Genomic DNA, 26,620 nt, shown 5'->3' with positions numbered 1-26,620 from the left:
GATTAGGTGCAAGTAGACCCTTGTTTCCCCAATGCCCCCTCCCTTGAAAATAAATGAACCATGTGTGTGCGCACTGCACAGCATAAAACTCGCCCTGACACATGGCTTCCTGGGGGTCTATAAACATGGAGCTTGATAGGGATTTTTCAAAAAATAGCCAGTTATAAATTTCTCTTCTACCACTTACCCAAATATAATCCAAGACATGAATCACAGTGATACAAAGAAAATATGAGTTTTATTGTTACACAAAACTCAGACGTGTGAGGTTTCCGGGGACAGATGCATACTGAGCTACTTTATCCTTCTGCTTAAATAACTTTAATACTGAATTGTTTAGAGAACAAAAGGAATCAAAAGATCAAGAAGATTATTACCAACAGTTCACTTAGACTTCATCTTACAGAGAATGATGGCACCATTACTTTGAGTGCCAACACACAATCAAAATACTTAACACAAATAAGAATCCTTACTGGCTGCTTGTGGTAAGGCCAAAACATAAACAATTCTGCAAAATGAAGTGTCTAAAGCTGAATGTAGAACTCTTATTCCAGATAAAAATTGCTTATAGTTATGTATTTACAAAGTTGTATAATGTCATACCAACCCTCAGCATAGCAACAATCACAAGAGACATGGAATGTACTGTTTTACATAACTTGCACGTGCCAGGCAAAGTTTCTTGCTCACAAAACTAAAATGGCAGGGGTCTTTATTTAAAAATCCCTAATAGAGCCCCTCTCTCATATTTGGTGGGTCAATTGTTTAGAAGGTTAAGATTGAGGAGGACTGTATTCTGTGTGGTTTTGGTGTGATTGCGTGCAAAACCAGCTGCCCCAGTACCTTGTTTCCCCACCCACCCCTTGAAAAGAAGAGTGCACGTTTGCTCATGCATGGCCAATGAACTTGCAATGGACCAAAACTCATGAAAACAACAACAACAAATGGATCAGTTCTGAGCTGGCACCAGCTGACCTGGAACAAACCAGGAATAGAACGGAATTATTCTGGAACTTCCCAGAACCAACCCCCACCGCTAAACGCTTCTCTGTGGATGGCGGTATGCTAATTAGGGGGGTTTCTTAGTTGTTCTGGTTGCAGCTTTCACATGGGGCGGGATATTTGATGAATGTGCTCTTTCAGTGCCAATGGGAGCTAGTAAATATGGGGATGGGAGTTTTCGACCATGGATAATAATAGGTAAGAGTGCTTGCTGCTTAACCCATCCCAAGAGATGCTAATGGGAGGGACATTTCTTCTGCTTCTTTTATATTGTGCAATACCAGATCAATGAGGAATAAAACTGCCCTCCTGACTGAGGAGGAGAAAATTTGTCTGGTTTGGAAGAAATAATGTTGTATGTCTGTCTCAGAGAACTCTGCTTGGTTGTGTGCCCCTTCATCAGTCCCACACTGGAGGCTATCATGCTTCATAAGTCTTTCCCCTTTTGCAAACTCCTGATGCAAATTGTGTACTGTTAATCTGTATTGTATCTCGTTTACATTGGGCTCCCACACTTCGGTTGGTAATATAACTGCATGGTTTCAGAGGGCACTTTTATAAAGAAAACAGGACTGTGCATGGTATGTGCTGTCTGTCTGTCTGTCTGTTTAAAAAAAATATGCCACCTCTCCAAGAACTTGCCCAAGGTAGCTTTAAAAAAAATAACAAAAACAAAATATTTAAAAGGTATTAATTAAAATCCAGCATTAAACAATCCAACCCAGCATAAAAACATGACAATAAAAATGGACCACTACCAGTTTAAAACCATGTTTTCCAGAATAAAATAGAAAAATGTTTCATTGTATTGTTATCCTGCTCTTACTGCATTGCTTTCTGCCTTTTGAATTCCATTTTCTGCATTGTCTGGCGTATGTGGCCCGATACTATCGTGCATTGTTTCTTATTGACCCAATTAAGGAAAAGAAATACACTGCAAAAGTTGTCAAAAATCTGAGGAACTGTTATTACAGGAAGTTTAAAAGCTCATATTATACATGTGTGTGTGTGTGTGTGTGTGTGTGTGTGTGTGTGTGTGTGTTATTACTTGATGTATAATGCAAAAAAGGAAATTACAAAAAGAAGCAGCAGAAAGAAGCTGACAAGTTAGCCTAGAAGTGTGGAGATTTGCACTTATACAAGGTTCAACATTTACAGTGAATACATCATGGAGGAAAAGCGTAATTTAGGTCATTATCCAATGGCGTGATCATAGAAATATAGGGGAACTGTTGCTGGATTTGACCAAGAAGATCATAGATACAGGGCTAGCCTGGCCTGACAGCAAGATAAACCAAGGAGGGAGTCTGGAGGCCTAGAATAGAACAGCCTTGGAGAGGGTGTGAAACAGAGAAGTAACACAGTTGTGTGGCCTTATGTAGGCTAGAAGAACCATCTCTAACCCATATCAATAGATACTCTGTGTTGAGGCCCAAGTGCAGAAAGTGTCTGAGAATGACAGGAATGTCCAATTTTATAGAAGTTGAAGAAATAAGTCAAGGATGGGTGTATTATGGGGGACCAAAAGGTATTAGCCTGTAATCACCTGGGCTGTTTGCCATAGCTGTGCTTGTCTCCATTTTGTTTTTGTCACTGGGGAGACCTCTGAGAATGACCCCCACCATGTTTGCCCTCTTGCTCCATCTCCTGACCTGGGTCGCTTCCTGGAGCATCAAACCTCAGGCGAGAATTTGACATGGGAGTCCGCCTCACTCACAAGGATGCTGCGCTAGGAAAGGCTCAGCCTCTCTCCCCATGGGGCCCGGGAGCTGCTGTCAAAGGTACAGGGGCCGTACAGGACAGCGGGAGCTGGCAACCTGAAAGACTGGGCCCCTTCCTGCTTTACAGTTCAACCATTTCTGAGTTGTTCCACAACTGTGTCCCTGTTGGTTGGTTTGTGAGCTCACGAGACTAGCACCATGCTCCTCCCGGCCCCCCTTTCTCCCCACCAGTGGTCACAATCAGTTAAGTCTGCCCCTTCATATGCCTATGAGGCTAGGCTCCGATTCAGGGGTGGCCGTGCTGGGGTGGCTGAGGTAGGTTTTTGAAGTGCCCTGGACTTCTGTGTAGTTCTGCTGCAAACTATTGCAGGAATCCAGTGGCACCTTGGAGGCTGACCCTGTACCTAGATCTCCCCACCCTCCCCACACACAGCTTAACCAGGAACGGGCTGGTGGGTGGGCAAAGACAGTGTGTGGCCATTCAGGGGAGGGTCTCTTGTGTCCCGCACTCTCCCACAGCACTACTGATGTCTGAGAGGCTACACCGATGGTTAGTGTATGGGCAGAGAAGCCATGGCGAATGCAAGGGATCTGCTGCCAGGGGTGCCGCTGAGGCAGCGTTGTGGAGCAGCATCCCAGCCAAGACGGGAGCTCTCTAGGGTCACACCACCCTGCTCCCCCTTTGTCATCTGTGGGGGCAAAAAGTCAGCCCGTGGCTTTTGCCCACCTTCGCTCACAAAGGCCATGACTGTTGCACCGACAGCCCTTGCCCAGCCCATGTGGCTGCCGGTGCTGTCAGGGTTGCAATGGGCTGCCCACCCCCAGTGCTTGCTTTGGAACCTTCTCTTCTGGGGCTGGGGGGCTGGGCTGGGGTGTTGGGTGCTGTGGGTTCAAGGCTTATTTTTTCTTTGCCAGGGAGGGGCTTGGAGGAGGGATGTTTGCATGTGGGAATTACTTTTGCTGCAGTGCAGGCATCCCGTCTACTGTAGGTCTGGGTGTTTGGGGGGGGTCCCCCTCTGGGCCTCCCAAACCACATGCATCTGTGGGAGTGCTGTTGTGGCAGAGATCCAATCCCCTGGAGAAAATGGCTGCTCTGGAGGGCGGGATCTGTGGCATTGCACCTCACTGAGGCCCCTCCCCAAACTCCGTCTTCCCCAGGCTCCACACCCCCTCCCCAGATCTCCAAGAATTGCCCAACCTGGAGTTTACAACCTTATCCTACAGAGTCCCCAGGCTGTGCACATCTGTCTACAAGTGTGGTAGACTAGCAAATTTGTGATAAGGTGAACACATTTTTCTCCACGAGAGTTATTAACTTTGACGATAATTGGGTCCTGTAATATGCTGTATATCATACCCGTGATACTAGAGGAAAGCATCTCATGGAGTTACGGGCCAATGCACACCAGAGAGCGAGCTCCCAAGAAAGACTCAGAAGCCCGTCCTCAGCTCTGCCAAGGCAGGGGAGCAGCCGACTGAGGAGCCGCTGCGATGCCGAAACGTTTTCACGCTGCAGCTGCGAACACAGCGACAGAGCCAGGCGCCGTCACACCGGAGCCCCCTCCCACAGACACACTTCCCGAGAAGCACAGGACTAGCAGGGTAACTAACCTATGGGAGGAAGGGGGTTTAACTTTTAGTTCACTTGCCCTCCCAGCCATGCCATCACTAGGAGGAGAGGGGAATCTCATATATTACCTTGTTTTCCACTGCCAGCATTTACCCTGAAAGGTAAAATATATTTTTAATATGTATTCTGATAGGTTCGTATAAAGATAAACAAGAAGCAAATATAAAAATGGTTATTAAAAAACTAAATATATGTAAAGGATATTATTTTAGCTGGGCATTTGTTATGCAAATATACCTTCTAATTACTTCCTTTAGTGTTGCTGTTATTAAAGAGAGGGGGCAACCCGGGTTGTTCCCCCACCCCCACTCCCCAAGGCGAAATAGCTGGTCTCTCTTTCTCTAGCTTCTGTCCCAAACGAAGCCCTTTATTGCATCACGTGAAATTTTCCTTTTGATCTGGTCCTCCTTTGGCTTGTTGTCTATATAGCGAAGACACTGGGGGGGGGGCACCTAGGAAACTACTGATCTCCTTCTGGTCACAACTGCTCCCCAATAACACGGAAGTAAAAAGGCACAGTACCTGGAAGGCTTCTTCTCTGTCCCTCTTCCTCTTCCTCTCAGTTCCCCTTCCAGATCACTCGGTTCCTCCTTGGGGGGGGGGGCCTCCTCCTTTGTCGCCCTCCTCTTCAGCTCTTTCTGTTGCCTACCCCACCCCCAGACTCTGAATATCCGTTCAAAAGCTGAGTCGGGCCTTTTGTTCTCTCCTGCCAGACCTTTCCATCAATTAAAGCTCACTGTGTCTTAGGCTTTCATTTCATTGGTTCCAAATTAGCGAAAGTGATAAAATCAAAAGTGATGCATTTTGAACCCTTCTGTCCCCCCATACAAACAAGAGAGAGACTCATCAAAAACCTCCGAGAGAAACACTCCGTAACAATAACAGAGCTTTACTGCGCAGCAGGCTGCCTGGAGCCTGCCTCCTATGAAGATTTTACATCCCATACAGAAGTAAAAGCACCTTGCATTTATTTTACAGCTTTACTATTGCTTAATATTAAACATTATATTTTCTTATGTAACTCAAAAATTCCCATTTTGAAAGTCCAGTAAATTGGCCTAGAGTGGACTAATTTGTATCTTTTAAGCAATTTCTGATTCTGGAATCCGAACACATCTGAAGACCTTAGGATGTTTCAGAAGATGTGTTCATAATCATTTGTATTTGATAATAAAACTAGTAAGTAGAACCTCTGTGTTTCTGTAATGTGTGCTATGTCGTATTTTAGTAATCACGTTTTATGCATCTGTATCTCAAATCACATAATGCTATTGGAAATCAATGGTTTTTCCCCCACCACGAATTATCATATTCATAACAGAAATCCGCTGAATCGCCTGAGCCAACAGGGAACCAATTTGACCATTCATATCTGCATAGTCTCATTAATGTCAACAAGCCAGTGTGGTTAGACTAGGGAATGTCGGGTTTGAATTCACTCTCAGCTTTGTTGCTCAACGGGTAACTCTTTCTCAGCTTAACTTACCCCACAGGGATGTTGTGAAGAAGAAAGGATTCTCTGACTTTCTAGGATAAAAGGTTGAATTAAAATGTACTAATAATTTCACAGCCTCAGAAATAGATAAAATTCAACCTTTTCCCTGTTTAAAGCATCGGTTTCTAGGCCATGTGCAATCGTATTATAGGCAATCGTAGAGGGAATCCGAAGCTGGAGCGTTCCAGGGAGTCGGCTGCTGGGCATCCTGCTAGGAAGAGCCCATCACCCCCCGCCCCCCCCCCCCCCCGATGCTGGCAACGTCCAAAATGCAGACTTCAGCTCCTAATGGCATTTTATTTGTCTGCAAGCTATAGACCAATGGCGTGCAATTGATCCGTTGACCCTAAAATGGGTTCTAAAAGCAATCTTGTAATTCTGTTAAAGGATATGCCAAGTTAATCTCAGAGGTCTGAGTTAATCCTTTAGGAGCTACAGGATTCTCTCCAGCTTTTGGTGCACTTGGAAATGCTTCCCTCAGACCATTCAGAACAAGCTGATCCTCCTGGTGATCAGGGCCCAGGAAAAGCAGGGCTTTGGACCCGGAGGGGGCGCCAGAGCCTGCCGTCTCCTCCCCTCGCAGTTTCTTGAGGAAAACCCCTCTCTCCTGTGATTTGTCTACTTTCATTTTTTAGAGAAATGTTCAAGGCCAGAAGGTTTCCCTTCTGTCCTCACCCTCTGCTATCTCCCCAACCCTCAAAAATGTAGATAGCCAACTCCATGGCCAAGGAATCTGTCTGGTCTTTTTTATATATATATATATATATTGATCATAATAAAAAAGTAGATCCATAATAGCCCTGTTTGAAAGTGTCTGCAAAAACCTCCAGTTTTTATGTCTTGAATAACTGCCTCCTTTTCTTTAATGTTCCCAATTTACCCCATATAGCCACAAATTGTCTGAGATTGTCTGAGGTTATAATTCTTCGTCCAGGCAGAACGTCCTCCCTGTACCAAAAAGGGAGCTTGCGAGTGGGGGGGGGGGCAGGTCTGACTGAGCTGCTGGCCGTGACTCCCGGCTTGCTGCCTGCCTGTTTCCTTGCCTTGCACCTCCTGAACCGTTGACGTGAGGTCATAACATGACAGAGTGCCTTGCAGTATACTTGGGCTGGGTCTAGCACTCTGGATTGCAACAGTTCTATGAATATGTCCATTATTGCTGCCCTCTACAGTCTTTGATTTAGATGTTCACATATGATCTAGAAAGTCAAGAACTGCACCTCCTGCCGACAGCCAAGGCTTCCTTGGAACAACAAGAGTTCCCGACTCTCACTCTTGCCTGTCCTGATTATCCCAAAGTTCAGCTCAGAAGAAAAAAACATAGCAAAAAAAGTTGACAATTTAGAACAGCCTAAAGTGATTTGGGTGTGTTCCTTCTACTGGCAGTGGCAATGAAGCATCCACGTGGCCATTTCCCTGTACGTTCTTTTCCCCAGTCCTCTGCAACTGGCGTTTCCCCCACCAGAGGACTTTGTGGGTGGGAATAAACAAATTTTAAGCCATAGCAATATGTTAGGTACCATTTTTTAGCCCCAAACAGCTGTCCAGTATCACAGGGAGAAAATTGTGGCTGCAGAGGAATGCGGCAAAGAAAATGTGTACCTTTCTGTACACACAACACGAAAAGATCATCTTTCCCAAATGATTATACAAATCTGGTTTGGGGAAAATTGCAGGAAATTGGGTGGAAACGCCAGATGAATAGAGGACGACATGAGGATGCTCCCCCCCCACCTGTATGTGTGCATGCACACACACAAACATACACATACAACCAGCTCCCCCATCCAGCCCTAAAGCCCCTGCCACTGAGGACGGAGTTGGGATAGCAGAAGCTGAGGGCCAAGCTACAAGTGACGAACGACACTTGAACGGCAAGTGGGTTGAGTGGAGGGCAAGTGGAGGGCAAGTGAACAGGGAGGAAGACACTTGCCATTCAAGTGTCGTTTGTCACTTGTAGTTTGGCCCTGAGTCAGGGGGGGAGCTGTGATCCCCTTGCACTGCCTGGGACTCAGGCAGTGGGTAGGGGGGCAGCTTGAGTCCAGCAAGGAGGAGATGCCCATTTAGCCAAGCCCCTTGCCAGAGAAGTGCTTGCACTAGTAGTTGGAAAAGCCAGGTTTGGATCTCCACACTGACGTGGCACTTGAGCCCATCCTTCTTTCTCTCGGCATTATCTGCCTGCAGAATTATTGTGTGGAAAATATGGAGGACCAAGGACATTCCCTGAACCTCTGTGGAGTGAGTGTGTGTGAAACTGTTACATCTTAGCTGAGAACAGGGTTTTTTCAGAGGGAGGGGGCAGATTGCCTTTCCACAGCGATGATGTTGGTATGAGTATTGCCCATAAAATTTTAGCTGGCAAATTTATTGGAAATCTTAATGGTATTTGATTAGAGAGAGAGACCAGACATACATAGAACCTACAGTTAACATTCATTTTACAGGTTGTGATATACACATGTTTTTTCCTTTCTTCAAATCATATAGTCTGCTATGAAAACAAATGCATAGAATATGATGAGTGAATATGAAAAATGCCATTGGTTTCTTAACTGAGCCAGGGACTTGGATATAACTTAGGTTGTGCATGAGAGTATTTGGCAACCAGATGGCAAGATGATACAAGTAACCAGGGCTTTTTTTCCATCAGGAACGCAGTGGAACGGAGTTCTGGCACCTCTTGAAAATGGTCACGTGGCTGGTGGCCCCGCCCCCGATCTCCAGACAGAGGGGAGTTTAGATTGCCCTCCGCGCTGCAGTGCAGAGGGCAATCTCAACTCCCCTCTGTCTGGAGATCAGGGGGCGGGGCCACCAGCCACGTGACCATTTTCTCCGAGGGCAACCCACTGAGTTCCGCCACCTCTTTTCCCAGAAAAAAAGCCCTGCAAGTAACCTTGTATCATAGTGAGTCTTCCCGAATATAAAAAAGGCTCACCATCTTCCACATCAAATAACTAGATAGATTTTGCTAGTTCTCTCCTTTGTGATGACAAGGAGGAGCTGGATTGCAGGGAAAGAAAAAGTTCATGAGGAATAATTGCACTAATTATTGTTGCCCTGCCACTAGCACTAAACTGGCAACGTTTCAGGGCTCCAAAGAGAGAGGTTGTGTCATTATACCTTCGTACCAATCAAGAAGCACCAAAGAGACCTCGTCTCACACCTCTTTTTGCAACTTCTCTGGCCAGCATCTGCCTCTCGCATTGATTTTTGAGCGCATTCCAGTTCTGTCTTCAGGACACAAAAAACCCAGTGACCTTAGCCAGTACAATGAGTAGCAAATGATATGTTAAATATAGTATGACAGAAATCATATAGCTAGTAGCCTACAGATTAATATACAAAGAAAAATAAACTGTGATTATTGAGTAAATTGCCTTTTTTAAAAATCTAGAAATGTAAATGCAATTAAAAAAAAATCCATACCACATTTTCAAAGAATGAGAACAAAGATTTCTAGTTGTCCACTGGGCTACCCAGATTTTTCTCTGTACATCAACTCTTGAAATTTAGCCTTTTCATTTCTCCTTGGATGAAACTCTTGATCCTAAGAACTGGTGTGTTGAGCTGCAGAGGCGAGTCTTGGTTGTGAAGAATGTCTGAACAACAAATCAAAATCAAAACCATCACTCCTACCCCTCCACCCACCCACCCACACACACACAATCAAACCTGTAAAGCCCAAGATGTTTGGTGATTCTGTGAATATGATGCCATGTTGGAGCATCCATTAATTTAGGCAAGTCTGAAGTTCTGTAGTCCACATTCTTCATCGACCTGCTCCTGGGCTCGTCCTTGTTGTGAGCTGCTTTCTCCAAGTGTCTTTGCTGGCCACCACCACCACCACCACCACCACCACCACCCCTTAGAATAATACTGTCATTCCGTGTTTCCTTTCCAGAGCCCAAAGCGTCTCCCCTCTATGAGCTCTTGGACCCTGTATTCAAAATGGAGCATGGTCAACTTCATCTAACCAAGAGGCAGGGCTTGCAGGGAAATCTGGGTAGCCTCCACTGCTTCCTGTGGAGAGATCTGAATTGGGTCCATTCCCACCCAGCACCCTCATGGGTGGAGGCACAGCTTGTCCCCCTTGGCCTATGATACCCAAGCCGCTGTCGGGGTAAACCAAGGCAGTCATCAAGGACTGGGGGCCAGGCAACGCTTGCAAAGAGGCTGGCGACGGGGGTGTGCCATACGGGCTGTTGGATCGGAGGTCGTGGTATTGCTCCTGAGCTGGGATGCCGCTGTGTTCCAAAGAGAAGCTGCCATTGGCCCCCGCTTGCCTCCCCAGCGCAGGGGGGGTTTCACTAAGGTTGCTGTAAATCCCATTGGAGTGGCTTATCTCTGATATTGATGGTTCATCTGAAACAGGGAAAGGGGGTGATTTTATTCGGATACCAAAGGCACTCCTTTCACAACAGTTACAGGACTAAAGCATTTGAACTATTTTTGGATATATATTCTTCCTCTCTGAATACCATCATGCCGTCAAATCCCTCTAAAATCCACCTTCTCCAGGCATCATTTAAAATGTAGCTCCTGTGAAGTCATCATCACCAACTGAAGCTGCATTTATTCACATCCCCCCCTTGTTCCTTGTTCTCTCTTGTCCCTTCACTCACCCATCTCTTTGCTTTATCCTCATTTCTTCCTCTCCCTTTTTTGATTCTCCCTCCTTTGTAGAGACTCTTTGGAAAATTATTTTCTTCACTTATAGTAAGTGAAGTACTGTGTCAATAATAAGGTAAAAACACCATGTTGGGATTCTTCATTTACTTGACCTCAGCCAAATTTCTTTCACCATACTTCAGTTTTTTGGCTACCATTTTAAAGATTCTTCCTTGTACATGTCCTAATTCATGACTGCAACCCTTGGCATATTTTTTGCAACACAGATATTCTACTGCTGCGGCTATCTCTGTATTGAATGATTGCTGTAATGGATGCTACAGAAGTGCAAAATAATGGAAGCAACACTGTGGTTTTCTCTTTATGTCATTAAACTTCACTAGGAAGAGTTTTGTCATAGCAATATTTAGTGGTTTCTATTATTGTAACCAAACTGCATCTATACACAGATCTTGCTGTCTTGTTTCATTGAGTTGCTAGAAGTTCTGTCAACTGACTGACAGATTTGACAGATTTGTTCAATGGAACATTCTTGTCGCAATAAAATTTTAAAACTTAAATTCAAATGGAAACCTACTTTCAGGCAAATAGTTTATCTCCCTGAGAAAACACACAGCTCACGAGTCACTCCCTTTCCTGTCCCCTTCTCCTGTTCTTGAGTTTATGTCAAATAGATACCTAAATAAACAATTACACGATAGCTGAGGTAGGTCTAAGTATTCATGTTAAATGGCTTGTTGCTATTTATGATGGCTACCGGACCCCCACGCCCAACGCAACTTGGTTCAGAGCCAGGCTTGACTCCAGGGGCGGGGCTGGAAGAGTGCTCTTTCAACCGACCTACTCCACACAGAGGCCGCATGCAGGGGAACTGGTCTGCAACGGATCCCTTGTTGTGAGGACAACTGGAGCTATTTCAAAACGATCCCACACTAGGAGCAGCTTTTTGATTGATCCTTTTCTGAAACTGTTCCATAGCAGCTCCTGTGCGGTGCTGACCTCTGAGGCCGGCAGGGCAGAATTGCCGTGAAGGGGGGGCCAGCCCTAAACCTTTCTCGGGGGGGGGGATTTGGGCTCTGCTTCCGGGTCCTCCTGGCCACCGCCTTGCCTTCGTCATGCTCGGATGAATGTAGCCTTGATTAAGAGCACCGCAGACTGAACCAAACGGAGGTGACGGGGAGAAGGGCTCGCGCAGCATGCCGGCTGCCTTTCGCATGGTTTTTACCCTCTGTTCTGTCACTTTTCTGTTGCCAGAAATGAGTTTGTGTGACCTGTATACTTGATGCTGTTTGTGGACTGCGTCCTGTTTTTGAACCATTGTGTCTCTTGCTGCGCATGCATTGCTACAAATATTAAGAGTAGTCAGTACGCTTCTTTGGCAGTTAATAGGAGCCAGTCCTTAACTAAGCCTTTAAAATGCATTGGGTGAGGGGAGAATGAAGAGAAGATGAAATATACAAATTTTTCATTTCTGCATTGTTTAATGTATCATGTTAATACTTATGCTTTGTTTCTGCTTCATTGGAGGTATCTGCAATTGTAACCCTATTACATGGCTTACTAGATGTCCCTTCCTGTTGACTGCTTACTTACTTTGTATTTACTTACACTTTGTAATCCACTTTGAGTCTCAGGCTATAAACAGACAGACTATGGATAACAAATTAAGTATGAGCATGCTAGACTAAGATCTGGGAGAGCCAGGTTCCAATCCCCCCTCTGCCATGGAAGCTTGCTGGGTAACTTGGGCCAGTCCCACACACTCAGCCTAACCTACCACACAGGGTTGTTGTGAGGATGGAATGGAGGTGAGGAGAAGGGTGCAAACCACTCTGGCTCCCCACTGGGGAGAAAGGCAGGGTATAAATAAGTAAAAATAAAGAGCACGTAGTACAGAACAGGAAGAACGTAACTGATCTATGAAGTAAATAAATTAGACCCAAAGGCAGCTGTCCACAGTACCAGACTATAAGTACATATTTAAAGCTGCCTGCAACTCATTTCTCTGTAACCTCACATATGGAAAACGCATATAAACGTCCATTCACAAGTCTTACTGGCTTGTGAACAGAGAGCTGCTTTCTTGTAGTGTAACAGCTTCACACAATATTTTAGAACAGTGCTTTTGAGAATTTTATGAGATCTCCAGTGATTCACTAGTTGCAAAATAATAATAACAACAACATTCAATTTATATACTAATAACATTTGATTTATATACCGCCCTTCAGGACAACTTAACACCCACTCAGAGTGGTTTACAAAGTATGTTATTATTACCCAACAACAAAACACCCTGTGAGGTGGGTGGGGCTGAGAGAGCTCTGAGAAGCTGTGACTGACCTAAAGTGACCCACCTGGCTTCAAGCAGAGGAGCGGGGAATCAAACCCAGTTCTCCAGATTAGACTCCTGCCGCTCTTAACCACTACAGCAAAGTGGTTTTAAGCTGCATTTTTTCATGAGGAAAAATTTGGTTCTCAGTATCCACAATTTCTATATTTATCTAAAGTTGTTGCTCCTGTTTTGATTTCATTTTTAAAACATTTTCTGGATCAAAATCTCAGTAGCTTATGATGGTCCCACAAAACAGAGCAGATGAGTTTGTAGCTTTTCCTGAGTTACTCCAGACTGAAAAGGCTATAGGTGATCTTTTGAGTCACTGAAACTATTTTTATATTTTATTTTTAAAGCTTTTTTTACAAAAAATTAACATACACTTAACAGTGTGCAGCTCAAAATCTCATTTCCAGTATTTTGAATATAAATGGAAAATTATATCAATCACCTGTCCTCAGAATTTGAAATGCAACAAAACAAAAACTAGTTTCCTCTTAAATTCCATATTTGTCTAATTTTAAATATCACAAAATATTGCTATAGTCCTTATCTCCAGCAGTAAATTACTGTTTATCTTAGATTTCCTCCAATAATAGATGCAGAGGAGTTAGCCGTGTTAGTCTGTGGTAGTAAAATCAAAAAGAGTCCAGTAGCACCTTTAAGACTAACCAATTTTATTGTAGCATAAGCTTTCGAGAATCAAGTTCTCTTCGTCAGATGCCTGATGACCAGTCTCTGTATCAGGCATCTGACGAAGAGAACTTGATTCTCGAAAGCTTATGCTACAATAAAATTGGTTAGCCTCCAATAATAAACTTTTTTGGGAGTAGTATAAATCAAGAGAGCAGCTGAATGTCTGCCCATGTGGCAACCAACCCATACCATCTTTACTGTGCTACACTGCCTGTCAGATGGGCAACCTGCCTATACAGCCCTCAATCCGAAGAGGATCCAGGATCCAGGTGCAAATGAGCAGCAAAGGCAGCGATGCTCTGACAAAAATGACCTGGTTCACAGTGGTCCAACCTGAAGATGCACTTTGTTAATCTCAGGCACCCACTGAGGTATCTCTAAGGATAAATCCCAATGGGCAATGGGCAAATCACTGCTTGAGGAGGGGGACTTGTGTTCTGAAACATACATTACCCATTGGGGTAGTGATAGCTGTCATTTACCACTTGCTAGATGGAAACTCTGTTAGCAACACGCCCCAGTTCATACAGTTCATCAGCTGCGTTCTCATACCTGTGAAGGAGACCTCTGCATCACTCTCTGGGCCTTCTTCCCGGACGCCCTCCTTGTCAGACTTGGAGTTCCCTCTCGACCGCTTCATGTTTCTGAAGTACTGTCCCCACCTTTGTCTCCCAGCATCTTTCTTTAAGCGTTTTTCTTTAGCTCTTCTGTTCTGAAACCAAACCTGGGGTAATAAGGTGGATTTTAATGGGCAAAATTCAAATCCATATCAGGATGCTTCAAATGACTTGTTGAAGTCATGTGGACATTTCCGGGAAACACGCAGTCGTTCATGCTCCCTCGTCCCCACCCACCCCCTGTCTCAGAAGTCCACTCTGAAGTCTATAATATTTCAGGTATAAGGGGGCTTCTGCAAACTTACTTAAACTTTGTGCTAAATTTCAGTTCCTTTATGATACAAACACAGAGAGCTCATAGCCCGTGAGAACGGGCAAGGCATTATGCTCAGACCCTGGACTGGAACTGGAGAGTTTGCAGTTCAATCCCCTCTTGGCCGTGCAGCTCAACTGGAGACTCTCAGCCCAACCTGCTTCATGGGACTGCTGTGCAGATAAAATGGTGGAGGGGGTAACCATGAAAGCCACCCTGAGCTCTTTAACGGGGGTGAAGATTTAAAAATTGCCAGGTATATATTGCATCTTTGAACAAAATCCAAAAACATTACTAGCCCTCGAAAATGTTAACTTTCACACACTCATCATAGTCATTTGTGAGAGATATATAACTAAAGCTGTAAAGTTTCCTGGTTGCTGGAAACAATTCTTACCCAAAAGAGGAGCAAGAATTTACAAACTCTAAGCTGTGCTTCAGCATGTGTATAGAAGGACACTCATATTGCCCACATAATTTTGGAATCATATAGGTCCACAAAAATGTCATGTCTCAGATAAAGACATTTCAAAGAAGACAAGCACAACATTCACAGTTTTACCCTTCACAATCTCTTTAAGGTCTATATATTCAGCTAACACTGGACAAAACTGTCTGCAGGATTTTCTCAGCACAGCATCCTGTCTTCTTCTCCACCCATCTCTAATGTACCTGCACAACCCGCATATCCAGGCCCGTCTCGGAAGACAGCTGCTCTCTCACATGCCGAGCTGGTTTAGGCGAGTTGTTGTAAGCATTTTTCAAGGTCTCCAATTGTTTGGCTGTGATTGTCGTGCGGGGCCTCTTCGCTGTGGATTCGGCCTCTGCAAACGTTCCCAGGAGACGAGGCAACCAAGGGGGGAAACGAGGGTGAACATTCGAGCACCTTTGGATCAGACTTTGATCACACCCTCCTAGGCAAACCCCACAGCTTCATGTCTCATGCAGGATGCCACAGACGACCCAGAGGCATCCGAGGAGTCGCAGCCGTCGCACCGTGCGACTCCTTCTGAACATTGCCAGAAGCGGACATAAAGGCCGGTGTCTCCAACACGGGTCTGCATCAATTCACATTTGTGTTCTTTATTTGCCAGAGCAAATACCTTCATGTTTATAATGATATGGCTTTATCTTTAAAATCTATGCAGAAGGATAAGGTAGGGTAGATTTCTGTAGCAACAACTGCATGTTTAACACATATAATGAGACAAATCACCAGATGAAAACCTCAAAAAGGATAAATGTCCTTTTTAGTTATCATTGGAGAAATGCTTCAGGGAGGTTATTGTGTTTATTTCTATTATGACAAAAAAATCTTAGTCTCGTTGCAAGGAGGGATAGAAAAGCTTTAAATAAATAAAACAGAATCGTAGGGTTGGAAGGGATCTCTAGGGTCATCTAGTCCAACCCCCTGCACAATGCAGGAAATTCACAGCTCCCACACACACACACACACACACACACACACACCCAGTGACCCCTGCTCTATGGCCTGAAGATGGCAAAACACCCGCAGGATCCCTAGTTGAATTGGCCTGGGGGAAATGGCAACCTGAGCCTCAATGTACTCTGCGTGTTGCTTATATAGCACCTAAAGGGCACAAAAGCATTTTTATTTTAGAACTTTTATACCCAACTCTTCCAAAGCTCAGAACAGCATAGAACGCTGAAATTAAAATTATTCAAATACATTTTTATATTAACCAAGAAATTTCTTCTGCCAAAACCTGTCACACCAGTTTTAACACCTAGGAGTGGAGTGTGTTTGAGTGGTGTCAATCACACAGCAAACTATACCAGCGCCCCGTCTTTTCGCCGTGCGGTTACTCTGCCCAGCAGAGCAGGGACCTCCGGCACTCCAGGCTGTAACCGCCTGGCCGGGGGCTGGGGGCTGGGGGGGGGCGAGGCAGGAGCGCCGCCGGGAGCCGCACCCCCCGCCCCGAGGCCCAGGCCAGGGGGCGGCGGGAGGCGCCCCTTCCCCGCCGCCGCGGCCGGCCTGCTCACCCACCTCTTTGCTTGGCGCTCTCGTAGTCGGCCTTGCAGACCAGCCGGCTGTCCTCCATCAGGTAGAACTCGTCGCCCGTGGCCAGCTGCCGCTTGCACACCACGCAGGAGAAGCAGGGCAGGTGGTAGACGAAGTCCTGCGCCCTCCGGACCACCTGGCTGGGCGGGATGCCCAGCTGGCAGGCGGCGCACTTGGTCCCGAACCTCCTGGGCAGCGCCGGAGAGAAAGGAGCGGCCGTGAGCCCCGGAGCCCCGCGCCTGCCCGGCCCGCCCGCCCGCCGCCGGCACTCACTTGAAGAAGTCCTCGGGGCAGAAGAGGCGCTCGCCGCGGCTGAAGCACTTCTCGGCCAGCGGCTCGTGGCAGTCGCTGCACTTGAGGCACCGGCCGTGCCAGTGGCGCTCCAGCGCCTTCAGGATGAAGCGGTCGGCGATGTGCTGGTTGCAGCCGGCGCAGCGCGGGAGCTCTGCGGGCAGAGAGAGGCAGGGAGGCAGGCCCGGGCCGAAGGCAGCGCCCGGCCCGGAGGCGCGCCGCGGCGGCCCGGCGGGGCTGCTCCGGCCGCCTCACGCTCCGGCTGCGGCGCAGGGAGGCCCCCGAGCCCGGGCGGCGGGCGGCGCCTGCTTGGGCCCCTCCAGCGCCTGGCCAGATGCCGGCGGGAGAGAGGACGGGCGGCCCGGGCTGGAGGGAGCAGCCGCTGGGCCGCGGGCGGAGGGCCGCACCTGCCCGCCGCCAGGCTTGGGCTCGGCGGGTTCCGCCAGCGGCTCCCTTCCGCGGAGTCCGCTCAGGCACGTCGGGCCGAGGGCCGCCCGCCTCCTCTTCCTCCTCTGCCCCGGCGGCCCGGGGTCGGCCGCGCGGCGGCAGGGCAGGGCAGGGCAGGGCAGGGCGCCGGCGCGGCGAAGGAGCGGCTTTCGGCCGAGGCGGCCCCTGACTTTCTCGGGCGCTCCGCCTCCGGCCCCTCGCCAGGCGGCGACCGCTCTCGCCGCTGAGCCTCCGGGGCGAGTTGGGGCAAAGCAGAGGCCGGCCCGGGGACGCCTTCGCTCGCTTGGGAGGGGCTCCGGGCCCTCGCCGCAACCTGGCGCCGAAGCGAAGGGAAGCAGGCAGCGCAGAGGTCCGGCCGGCCCCGCTGGCCCGGGCCGGTTGCCCCGCAGGGCGCCTCCGAGGGCCGCGGGGACTGGCGCCGAGGAGGCGGGAGGGGCCTCCGGCCGAGGGAGCCCCGCGGTGGCTTCAGCGCGGCAACGGCGAGCCCGGGGCCTTGCGCCTCGGCTCCGCTGCCAGGAGCGCTAAGGCGGCAGGCTCGGAGGGGAGCCGAGCGCGGGGCCAGCCAGCAGCGGGGCCGCCCGCGGGTTTCAGCCGCGGCGCCTAAACAAGCGACGGCAGAGGACGGGGCCTTTCGCACGGGCGATCGCTGCGCGTTTGGGCCCAGACCTCCCGGGCGCGCCTGCCGCATTCCGGACTCTCGACTCCGCTTCCGCGCAGAAAACGCGCAGGCAGCCGACGCGGAGGAGACACCCGGAAAGGCCGCTGGGAACTCTGGCGGGGAAGCCATTGGGCCGAAACCCCAAGAGGTCTGCGGCCGAGCGCGGCAAGCACGGCCCCGGCCCGCACAGGCCTCGGCTCCGTCGCCGGCGAGGGGGCTGGGGATCGACCGTCGCCTGAGCGGGGCCTCCGAGCTGGCAGCTGGGCCGCCCCCTCGCGCTCCAAGTAAGGCCGGCGGAGTTTGGCCGGAGGCGCCGGGCTTGCGCCTGGTCCCGCTCCTCACCAGGACGCGGACGCTGCCGGGGCTCCCGCCTCCTCTCCTGCAGGCGCGGAAGGGCACCTCCAGGCCGCGGGCGCGAGCGCAGAGCGTGGAGAAACGGGAGCGAGGCGCGCGCTCCAGGCTCCGGCGCGAGGAACGGGCCCTCCTCGGAGTGCCCGACGGCCACATTAACAGCGACGATCCGTTCTCGATCAAACGAATCCAAAGTACGCGGGTCTTGCATTAATCGCAGCCAATTATCAGAACAATCCCCACAATTCCAGGGGCGGACGCAAAAGGGCAGGCGGGTAGTTCCCCTCAGGAGAACCGAGGCAGGCATTCAGAAAGCGCGCGGGGCCGGCAAGAGGCGGCGGAATGAGCTGCCTGACGAACCGGAGACAGCATAAGATCCGCGGCTCCGTTGGGGTCGCATGTCCCAGTCTTCCCACAGGAGATCTTATTCCCAGCTGATCTGGCCGTGAGCTGGAAGGGGAACCCCGGCGAAGCCCTCGGCCCTCCCTCTGGCCCAGCCTCCCAAGCCCCGCGGCACCCGATCCAGGGGCCACCACGACCCAGGCCGATCAAACACGGGTCAAGCGCGTCCCAGGCCTGGGTGTTAACTGTTCTTTTCCAGGCTGCTTCGGTGCTAAGCCGGAAGCCGAAGGGAACTGCGCGCCAGGCTCTCCCGGGAACCGCAAAGGCGCCCGCCGTGCAAACTCCCCGCCGCTGGCCGCACGCAACACGCTCTGCCCGGGAGGGCAACCGACGCGGCCGGCCGGGGCAGGAAAGGGAGGCGCTCCCCTCGGGGGCCCGCTGGGCCCTCTCTCCGCCCAGGCCGCCCGCGTCGGCCCCCTGCGGGCTGCGCCGCAACCCGGGAGGCCGCAGTCTCGGCTCGGCAGCCGCCAGCCGAGACGGAGCGCCGGGCCTGGCCCACGGGCCCCCATCGGGCCCAGCCAGCCCAGCCGCAGGCTCAGCGCGCCGCCCGGGCCACTGGAGGGCAGGGCAGGGCAGGGCAGGGCAGGGCGCGCCCTCCTTGGAGGGACCAAGGGGCGGCTGGACTGGAGGGCCTGACCCGGCTGCGGGTGTGTGCCAGAGACGACACCGCTGAAATAACCGCGCACAATCCGTAAAATTTCGGAGCCCTTGAATAAACGGTGCAAAGCGCAGCTTTCCCCCGGGGGTTGACGCCGCTGTCCCCTCGCCTCGATGTGCCGACGCCCTCCCCCAACGCAGGCACACAACCGCAGTGGGGCACCGGTTGGCCCCGCTTCACGTTCACCATTTGAAAGCCCCTCGAGGTGAACGCCCGCGCCCAAACGACACTCCGGTCTAACCGAAGACCAGTTTAAAGCAGCTAACGAAACACTGGAAAGCCAGCTTTCCAATTAAAAAATCACTTTCAAGCAGCAGCATTAAGGAATTTATATATACAAGGCGTGAACACAACGCAACGGGGGCGCCGCGGGAAAAGCGCCCAGCCCACAGAAAACGGCATCTGTTTGTTTTTTGAAAGTCCTCCTTCCTTCTTTTGCACCGTTGTCGTTTCTGTAGCTTTCCTCGATTTTTCATTCGTTTGATCGAAGTGCCCTCATTTACTGCAGCAATTCCTGCTCTTGGTCGGGTTCGGCTTGTCAAATGGTTTGGGCTTGGGGTGGTCTGCGCCGTGCCAGAAACGGGTCTTTTTGGAAACCCCACCCGCGGCTGGGGGGGGGGGGGGCAGGAGAGCGGCCTCGGAAGCGCCGGCTCTGCGAAGCGGCCTCGGCCTCCCAGCTCCGCCCAGCCTTGGGGACTCCCGCAGGCGGCTCTCCGCGCGCCCGCCTTCCCGAAGCCTGCTGGCCTTGGGGGTGCTTCTGGCCTCTCCTACTGCAGCGCAGCGGCCGCCGAGCATCGCCTTGAGGGCCCGGCGCCTGCGACCACCTGGCCTCCCCACGTCCACGGGAGGCCGCTGGCTGGCGGGGCCTGGCTGGCCGCGCATCAGGGTTTCCCTGCGGTGTGGAAGCAGCTGGCTTGCGCTGCTAAGGCGGAGCAAAAGCGCTTTGGGCTCTGGGCTTTCCTGGGAGGCGCTCCCGTCTGCGCCCTCGGCCGGGGGCCGGTAAAGGCCTTCGTGACTGACGGGCCCTTCGCCGGGCTGTTCCCCGCTGGGGCCGCGGGCGGCCTGGCTGCCTCGCCAGCAGGGGCAACCCGATCGCTCGCGCAAGGCCCGAAGAGAGCGCTCGCCCCCCGCAGCAGCTCCCGGGCCAGGTTCGGCGGCTGCTTCTTGCCGCGGGGAAAAGAGGCTCCGGGAAGCCCCCGCCCAAGGGCTTCGGCTCAGCTGGGGGTTCGCCCGCCCTTCCGCTCTCCGGGAAGCTGGCAGCCAGCCGGCCGGACCGAACCGGCGGAGGCGGGAGCAGCCGCTCCCCCCCCCCCCCGCCCGGTGCTCAGCGGAGGCTGCTCTCCGGGAAAGGAGGCCTGCTGCAGCCGAGGGCGACGGAAGGGGACCCGGTCCCGAAGCAGGAGCTACCTCGGCCGCCCGCGGGGCTTCGAGGCTTCGCTCCGCCAGCGAGAGGGAAGCGCCAGGCCAGCCGCAGGAGCCCCTGGACCTCCCGCCTCTCCCGGCCCTTTCCTCCACCGCCGGGGAGCCCCTCCAACCGCCCCCACCCCCCGCCAGGCTTCTGCTTCCCGTCGGCCTTGCAGGCGTCCCCAAGCGCCTCTCCCTTTCCCTCCCGGGCTCCAGTTTCTCCGGTGGAGGCGCCTGAAGGCGAGCTCGGATCGCTCCCGCGGCCAGCGGGTTGGCTGGCAGCGCTTTGGATTGGGAGAAGAAACCAAACGACTCGAAGGCAGGATCGCCTCCAAGGGATCAAGCTGAGCCCGCCGCCCGAGCGAAAGAATGCAAGGGGGGCGCTTTTATTAAAGGAAGAGGATTTGGATCCACTCCACTGCCCATTCGGAGGGACAGCCTTGCTCTGTCACCGACTTCCGTCAACCCACTTTTTGGCATGCTCAGACTTACCCACGTCTGATATGTGTTTTGTATTGTTTTGTTTGGGGCATTGATTCCCATTTTTGCCAACCTAGTCCCATTGGGTGAAGGTCAAGGGGGCCCCTGCCCTGTGCCAGCACCGAGTCTTGGCTGACCCACGAGGCAGGGACGTCGCATCACTTGGCAGACTTTTGTTACGGGGTGGTTTGCCACGGCCTTCCGCAGTCGTCTGGCATTGCCTTACACGGTGGAACCCGCCCTGAGTCCCAGCGGAGAAAGCAGGTTGTAAACAGGCTAAATAAATCAGTATTTCGAACGCCTTCCCTGGTCGGGCTGCAGACCCACAAGGACCTTTAGGAAAAGAACGGGAACGGGGGGAGGGAAACGGGCCCTGCCGCGAACACCCCCCCCCCTTTGTTTTTAAATCCCAAACTGTCCGGGGGGAGGGGGGCGCCTCCAAGGTCAGGAAGGCTTCCTGGTTTTCCGAACAGGCCCCCTTTTTTCGAGGTGAGGGGGGGGGGAGACTGTTTGCCTCCCTGGCGCAGGGGCGCAAGAGAGGCTCTGGAATGGAAAGGCCCTTCTGTCCCGAAAAGGGCTCCCAGCAAAGCGCGTCTCCGGCCCAAGGGGAGAGGACCCCAGGAGAATGTCCCCCCATCCCGCTCGAGCCAGGGGCCAGCGGGGCTCATCCCCCGTGCGAGAAGGGACCCCCCCTCCCCTCCGTGAGAAGGCCGGGGCTGCTTCCCAGGGCAGTCGGGTGGCAGCGCGGAGGGAAGCTCTGCCCGTCCCTGCAGGCAGCTCACACGAGGCCCCCTGCCAGGCCAGGCACCAGCTTCTCCCAGGCACAAGAACGCGGTGGAGCCGGTCTGGGCTCCGCAAGGCTTCCCTTCCGCTTTCCTCCGCCAGGCAGGCGGGCGGCGGGCCTAGGCGCCAGGCCCGGGGGCCGGAGGGGCGTCTGTGCGGGCTTACGGGATTTCCCAAGCCGAGCGCTCGCCCGCGGCGGCAGCGGCGCTTCCCTGGGCCTTTCTTCTGGAATACCCGACAGCTCTGGCTGGGACTGGCTTGGGCGCCCGCCTGCCCCGTGGGGACTTGCCGGGATTCGGCCGGGGCAGCTTATGGCAAGAGTCGCCTCCGGGGCTGCCCGCCCGCTCCCGTGACCCCTCCGGGGCTTCCAAGCCACCGCGGCCTCCACCGCCTGCAGCCAGGCCCGCCTTACCTTTCCTGAGCCGGTCGGGGTGCGTCGGAAGGGCAAAGAGCAGCTCCGGGGAGGCGGGCGGCTCCCGCCCCGCATCCATCTTGCCTCGCCTGCTCCAACGAGGGACTGCAGCGGGCGCGGGATTTCGCAAGACCCCCCCCCCCCCGCCCGCCTCCCGCCTCCTCTCCGGAGCTACGGGCTTCCCAAGTCAAGGCAGGCCACGAGGGGGGCGAGGAGAACGCGGCGGGTCCTGGAGGAGGCAGAGCTGCCCCCCCTCCCGCCGGTTCTCCCGAGTCACGGGTGCTTGCCAAGCGACCCTCCAGCGCCCCAAGCAAACCTTGCAGGGAGGACGCCCAGCTAACAGGCCTCAGGGGGCCAAGAGCCCCCCGGAGGCTCGAAAGTAACCAGCCCCGGGTCTGTAGAGGCAACCGGCCGCCTCCATTACCCGCGTGTCAGTTGCTACAGGCAATGGTGGCGTCGTCCGGGAGCCCCTTCCTTCCCGGAGAAGGGCCGATTTCCCACGATAAGGAGGCCCGGCTGCAGCCGCCACGGGAAGGGGCAGCGCTTCACGTGGCAGGAGGGATCCGGCTTCGGAGTGCGCCCCTGTCAAAATCTCCCTGCAAATAGCAAAGCAGGCTAATAGGCCAGGTGGGCTAGTTTTCTGCTTGCAAAGACTTTAGCCCCAGGGAAGTATGAATGAGCGCGGTGGGAAGCGCCAGGCTCGGTCCGAGGGGTTTCGTCCGGCCGTGACGGGCTTGCTTGGCACCGGCTCATCCGGCGGCCCTCCCGGAAAGGGAGCTGCTCTTCTCTGCCCCGCGCTGAGCCGGGGAGAGCGGGGCTCGGTCTTTCCCCCGGAGGGGAGGACAGGAGCGGAGCGCCCGCAGAGCCCTGGGCGCTTTCGGCGCTCTTCCCCTCCTTCGCCTCTGGAAAGCTCTTTCCCCGTCGAACCCCTCGGAGGCCGGCCGGAGCCGCCTTCGCTTGGCCAGGGCTGGGGCGAGGCCTGGCCACGAAAGCCGCCCTCCCGCCGGGCCTTGGAGGGGATCGAGGCAAGCGCTGGCCCGCCACTGCCGATGGGCTCGCTCGCCTGCGCCTCTTTCACCATCGGGGGAAGCCGCAGGAGGCCTCCCTGGCCCAGCCGCGAAGGAAACCGGGGCCGGGAGAGGCGCCTCCCGGCAGGAGGTCGCAGGAGGCCGAAGGAGGCTAGCCCGCGGCGCCGCCCAAGTTCTGGGGCCTGGACCGGGAAAGGGCCTTTCCGCTGCCCCGGGGCCTCCTCGCTAGACGCCCGGCTGTCGCAGGACCCAAGAGAGGGGCCCTGGAGGAAGCGCAGCCGGCGGCCCCTTCCTCGGAGATCCCCCCGAACTGGCTCTCTGTGCGGCGGAGAGATGAGTCCCTCCCAGGTTCCGATCACACCTTCTCCGCGGCCTTCAGGAGGGAAGCGGCAGGAAGGGCACGCTTGGCGATCTTGGGCAGCCACCGAAGCTGGGAAGAGAGTCTCGTTCCATTTTGCAGCGGGAACAAGCCGGGTTGGTTCCGTTTCCAAAGGAGGCGTCGGGGCGGTCCTGGCCCCCCGCTCAGTGGCATGAGGCTTGCGCCCAGGACGTGTCCCGAGGATCGCCGCCCACAGCGACACCTATTTACCAGCAATCTGTTAAAAGTGGGAGGGTGGCTCGAGGGCCCTTTCGGGAACTGGCCACAAGCCGGGTCTTGGCCCCGGGCACCGCCCTCGGCTCGCTCCCGCCTGTTCCATACCAGCAAAGCCGAGGCTGCGAAACGGACCCTGGACTCGCCACGGGCAGCTCAAGGATCCACCGATGGCCGGATCCCCACTCGAGCCCCTTCCGCACAGCGGGCAGATCGGGGAGGCTCGCCGGGGGTGGGGGGTGGGGCTGGACCTGCTCCTCCAACCGGGAACTCCCCTCATCTCCTGGCGTCAGCCGCCTCTCTGCTGGGCCACCGCGATGGGCTTGCCGAGCAGGGACGGAAAAGGCTTTGCCGCTTGCAGGGCTAGAACGCAAAGGCAGGCGCCGATGCTCGATGGCGGCTCGGCCTGGAAGCGCGGCGGGCCTCTTTGGAGCTCCCAGCCGAGCTCTGGGGACGCCTCCCGAGGGGCCACGCTCCACCTCCGGGCCTCTTTGCTGGGGAGACAGACCCGAGCGGGGCCTTCTGGCTGCGTCGCCTCAACCCCCTTCTCCGGGGTGGTTTTCTTGGGCAACGGAGCTCCTCTCTGGGGAGGGGGGAGGACCGCAGTGAGCCACACGAGCCTTCCATCCCGGTGGGTGTCGGTGTGGGCGAGAGAGAGCGAGAAACGATTCGCCATCGGCGCCGTCAGAAAGATCCTGCACGTTTCCATCGCGTTCACGACGGGTTTTTCCGGAGCAACTCCCCTCAAACTCCCTCCGCACACACCCCGATGGCGAAAGTTACGCTGTTTATAGGAAACAAACTAAGCGCAGCGACAAGACGCCCTGCTTGACAAGACTCGCTTGAGTCGCTGCAAACCGGGCAGCTCGGCTCTGCACACCCACCGAGAGCAAAGGGACCCTTTTCAGATATTTCTGGAAACTCTTGTGAATGACGGGGGCGAAGAGTAGAAGGGACTGCCAGAGATCAGCCCAAAAAACAGCGGCCGGAGAATAAAGCAAAAAGGAAGAAGAGGGGGAGAGGGGCGGAGGGACGGGGGGAGGGGGAGGGGGAGAGGGAGGCCAGCGGCAGCCCTAAACTGAGACAAGGGCTGAAATGTCATTTTCTTTATAAGGATGGTTCTCACTCCCCTTCTCTGTGGTAAAAAAAAAAGACTGGTGAACTAACTGAATGAAGACGGGCAGAGAACGTGTGCTTAGAAAGCGAGTCGGGCGGGGACTGAGCTGGGCAAGAGCCCTGAAGAAGCGCGCTTGGCTTACTCAAAAAGTCGGGCAAGTTCCAGGGATCTCAGGCTGAGGGGAGAGCGCAGAGGAGCAGCGCTTCTTCCCCGCAACCGCAGCAGCTCAGATAATCCCCTTCCTTTTTCATTTTATGACCAATGGTTTTGTTTTATGTCGGCAGATTCTGCAGGCGATCATCTGTAAAATTTAACAACGAAATAAGGCATTTTCTAGTGGCAGCAGCAGCTGCAGGGGAGGTAACAACGTCGCGGCAAAGATTTTGTATTTCTGGCACAGTGGAGGACATCAGGCTTTTGGACTTCCCCCAGTAAAATTATTAAAGCATACCCAGGGACATATTTTCCGCATCTTTTTTGCTCGGTTTTATTGTGTTGCTTCGCGGTATAAGCACATTGCACCTTGAAAAACAAGAGGCTTGGGGGGGGGCGTTGCAAAGGCCGAAAAGCGCGAGTGGTCCTAGGAGACCGGGGAGACTCCCCGCCCCCTTTTTCTTGGAAGGGCCCACGAGCTTTCAAGAGCGTCCCCCAAACCATTCCCTGCTCGGGCCCAGCCGACTTGAAACGCCTCCCCCAATTTCCCGCACCCCTTCCTCATCTTCCCGGGACACTTTCCCGAGATCTCCATCGAAAAGGGCTGTCAACAACTCATCGCCCAAGAGTAATAAAAGCTGCAGTGCACGGAAGTTCAAGAACAATTCAGACTGTGAAGGGACACTTGCCTGACCCCTTTCCAGCACTTCACGGGGCAACGGCAGCAGCAACAGCAACGGCGATATCAACAGCCCCGTGTCTTCAGATGGGGCGGGGGGCCGCGGAAGTTGGTTCCTTGCCCACTTCACGTCCAGCCCCCCGTCCCAGCCGAGGCATTTTTCACCCGGCGCAGCGAGGGCCCCCCCTCCGCCTCCGCTCGCTTCCCGCCGCGCTCGTCTCCCCCACCCCGAACCATCTCACCAGATGGCGGCTCCTGGAGCGTCGCAGCCCAACGGACAAGGGCGCGCCGAGCAGTTCGCGGGCGCCCGGCCGAAGGGGGCGGCGGCGGCGGCGGCGGCTTTGCCTACCTGGATTCCTCCCGAAGGCGCACACCTCGGCGGCGGCGGCGGCTTTCTCCCCTCGCGCCCGCTCCAGGAGCATCTTGCTGGGCCGCCCAGGCACCGTCCCTGCCTTCGGGGGAAAGACAAACTTCAGCCGGGGCTCTTCGCTGCGCCCCCGAGGACAGCCGAGGGGCGCTAGTCAAGGCGGCGTCGGCGGCGTCTGGGCTCTGCCAGGGAGGCCGGGGAGGGTTTTGTGCGGCTGGGGCTGGGGCGGCGGGGGGGGGGGTGGTTGGCCAGAGATCGCCTCCTGCAAATCCCCCGGCGACCGTTGCCTGCCTTCCAGCCCTCCCTCTTCGGGCTTCTTTAACATAACAAAGGC

General features: G+C 53.6%; 1 protein-coding gene across 1 annotated transcript; it reads right to left on the bottom strand.

Moving 5' to 3' along the window:
• Nucleotides 1-9,794: 9,794 nt before the first annotated feature.
• Nucleotides 9,795-26,341, bottom strand: LHX3 (LIM homeobox 3). Its single transcript, XM_054998381.1, has 6 exons — nt 26,269-26,341; nt 16,738-16,909; nt 16,450-16,652; nt 15,114-15,265; nt 14,064-14,235; nt 9,795-10,213 (listed from the first exon to the last, which is right to left on the bottom strand). The coding sequence occupies exons 1-6, from the start codon at nt 26,339-26,341 to the stop codon at nt 9,795-9,797; spliced, it is 1,191 nt and encodes a 396-aa protein (XP_054854356.1).
• Nucleotides 26,342-26,620: the final 279 nt, after the last annotated feature.

This window comes from Eublepharis macularius, chromosome 14 (assembly GCF_028583425.1).
Source record: "Eublepharis macularius isolate TG4126 chromosome 14, MPM_Emac_v1.0, whole genome shotgun sequence".
Lineage (NCBI taxonomy): Eukaryota > Metazoa > Chordata > Lepidosauria > Squamata > Eublepharidae > Eublepharis > Eublepharis macularius.
Note: the sequence above shows the minus strand (reverse complement) of the source record. Positions and strands in the feature narration are given on the sequence as shown.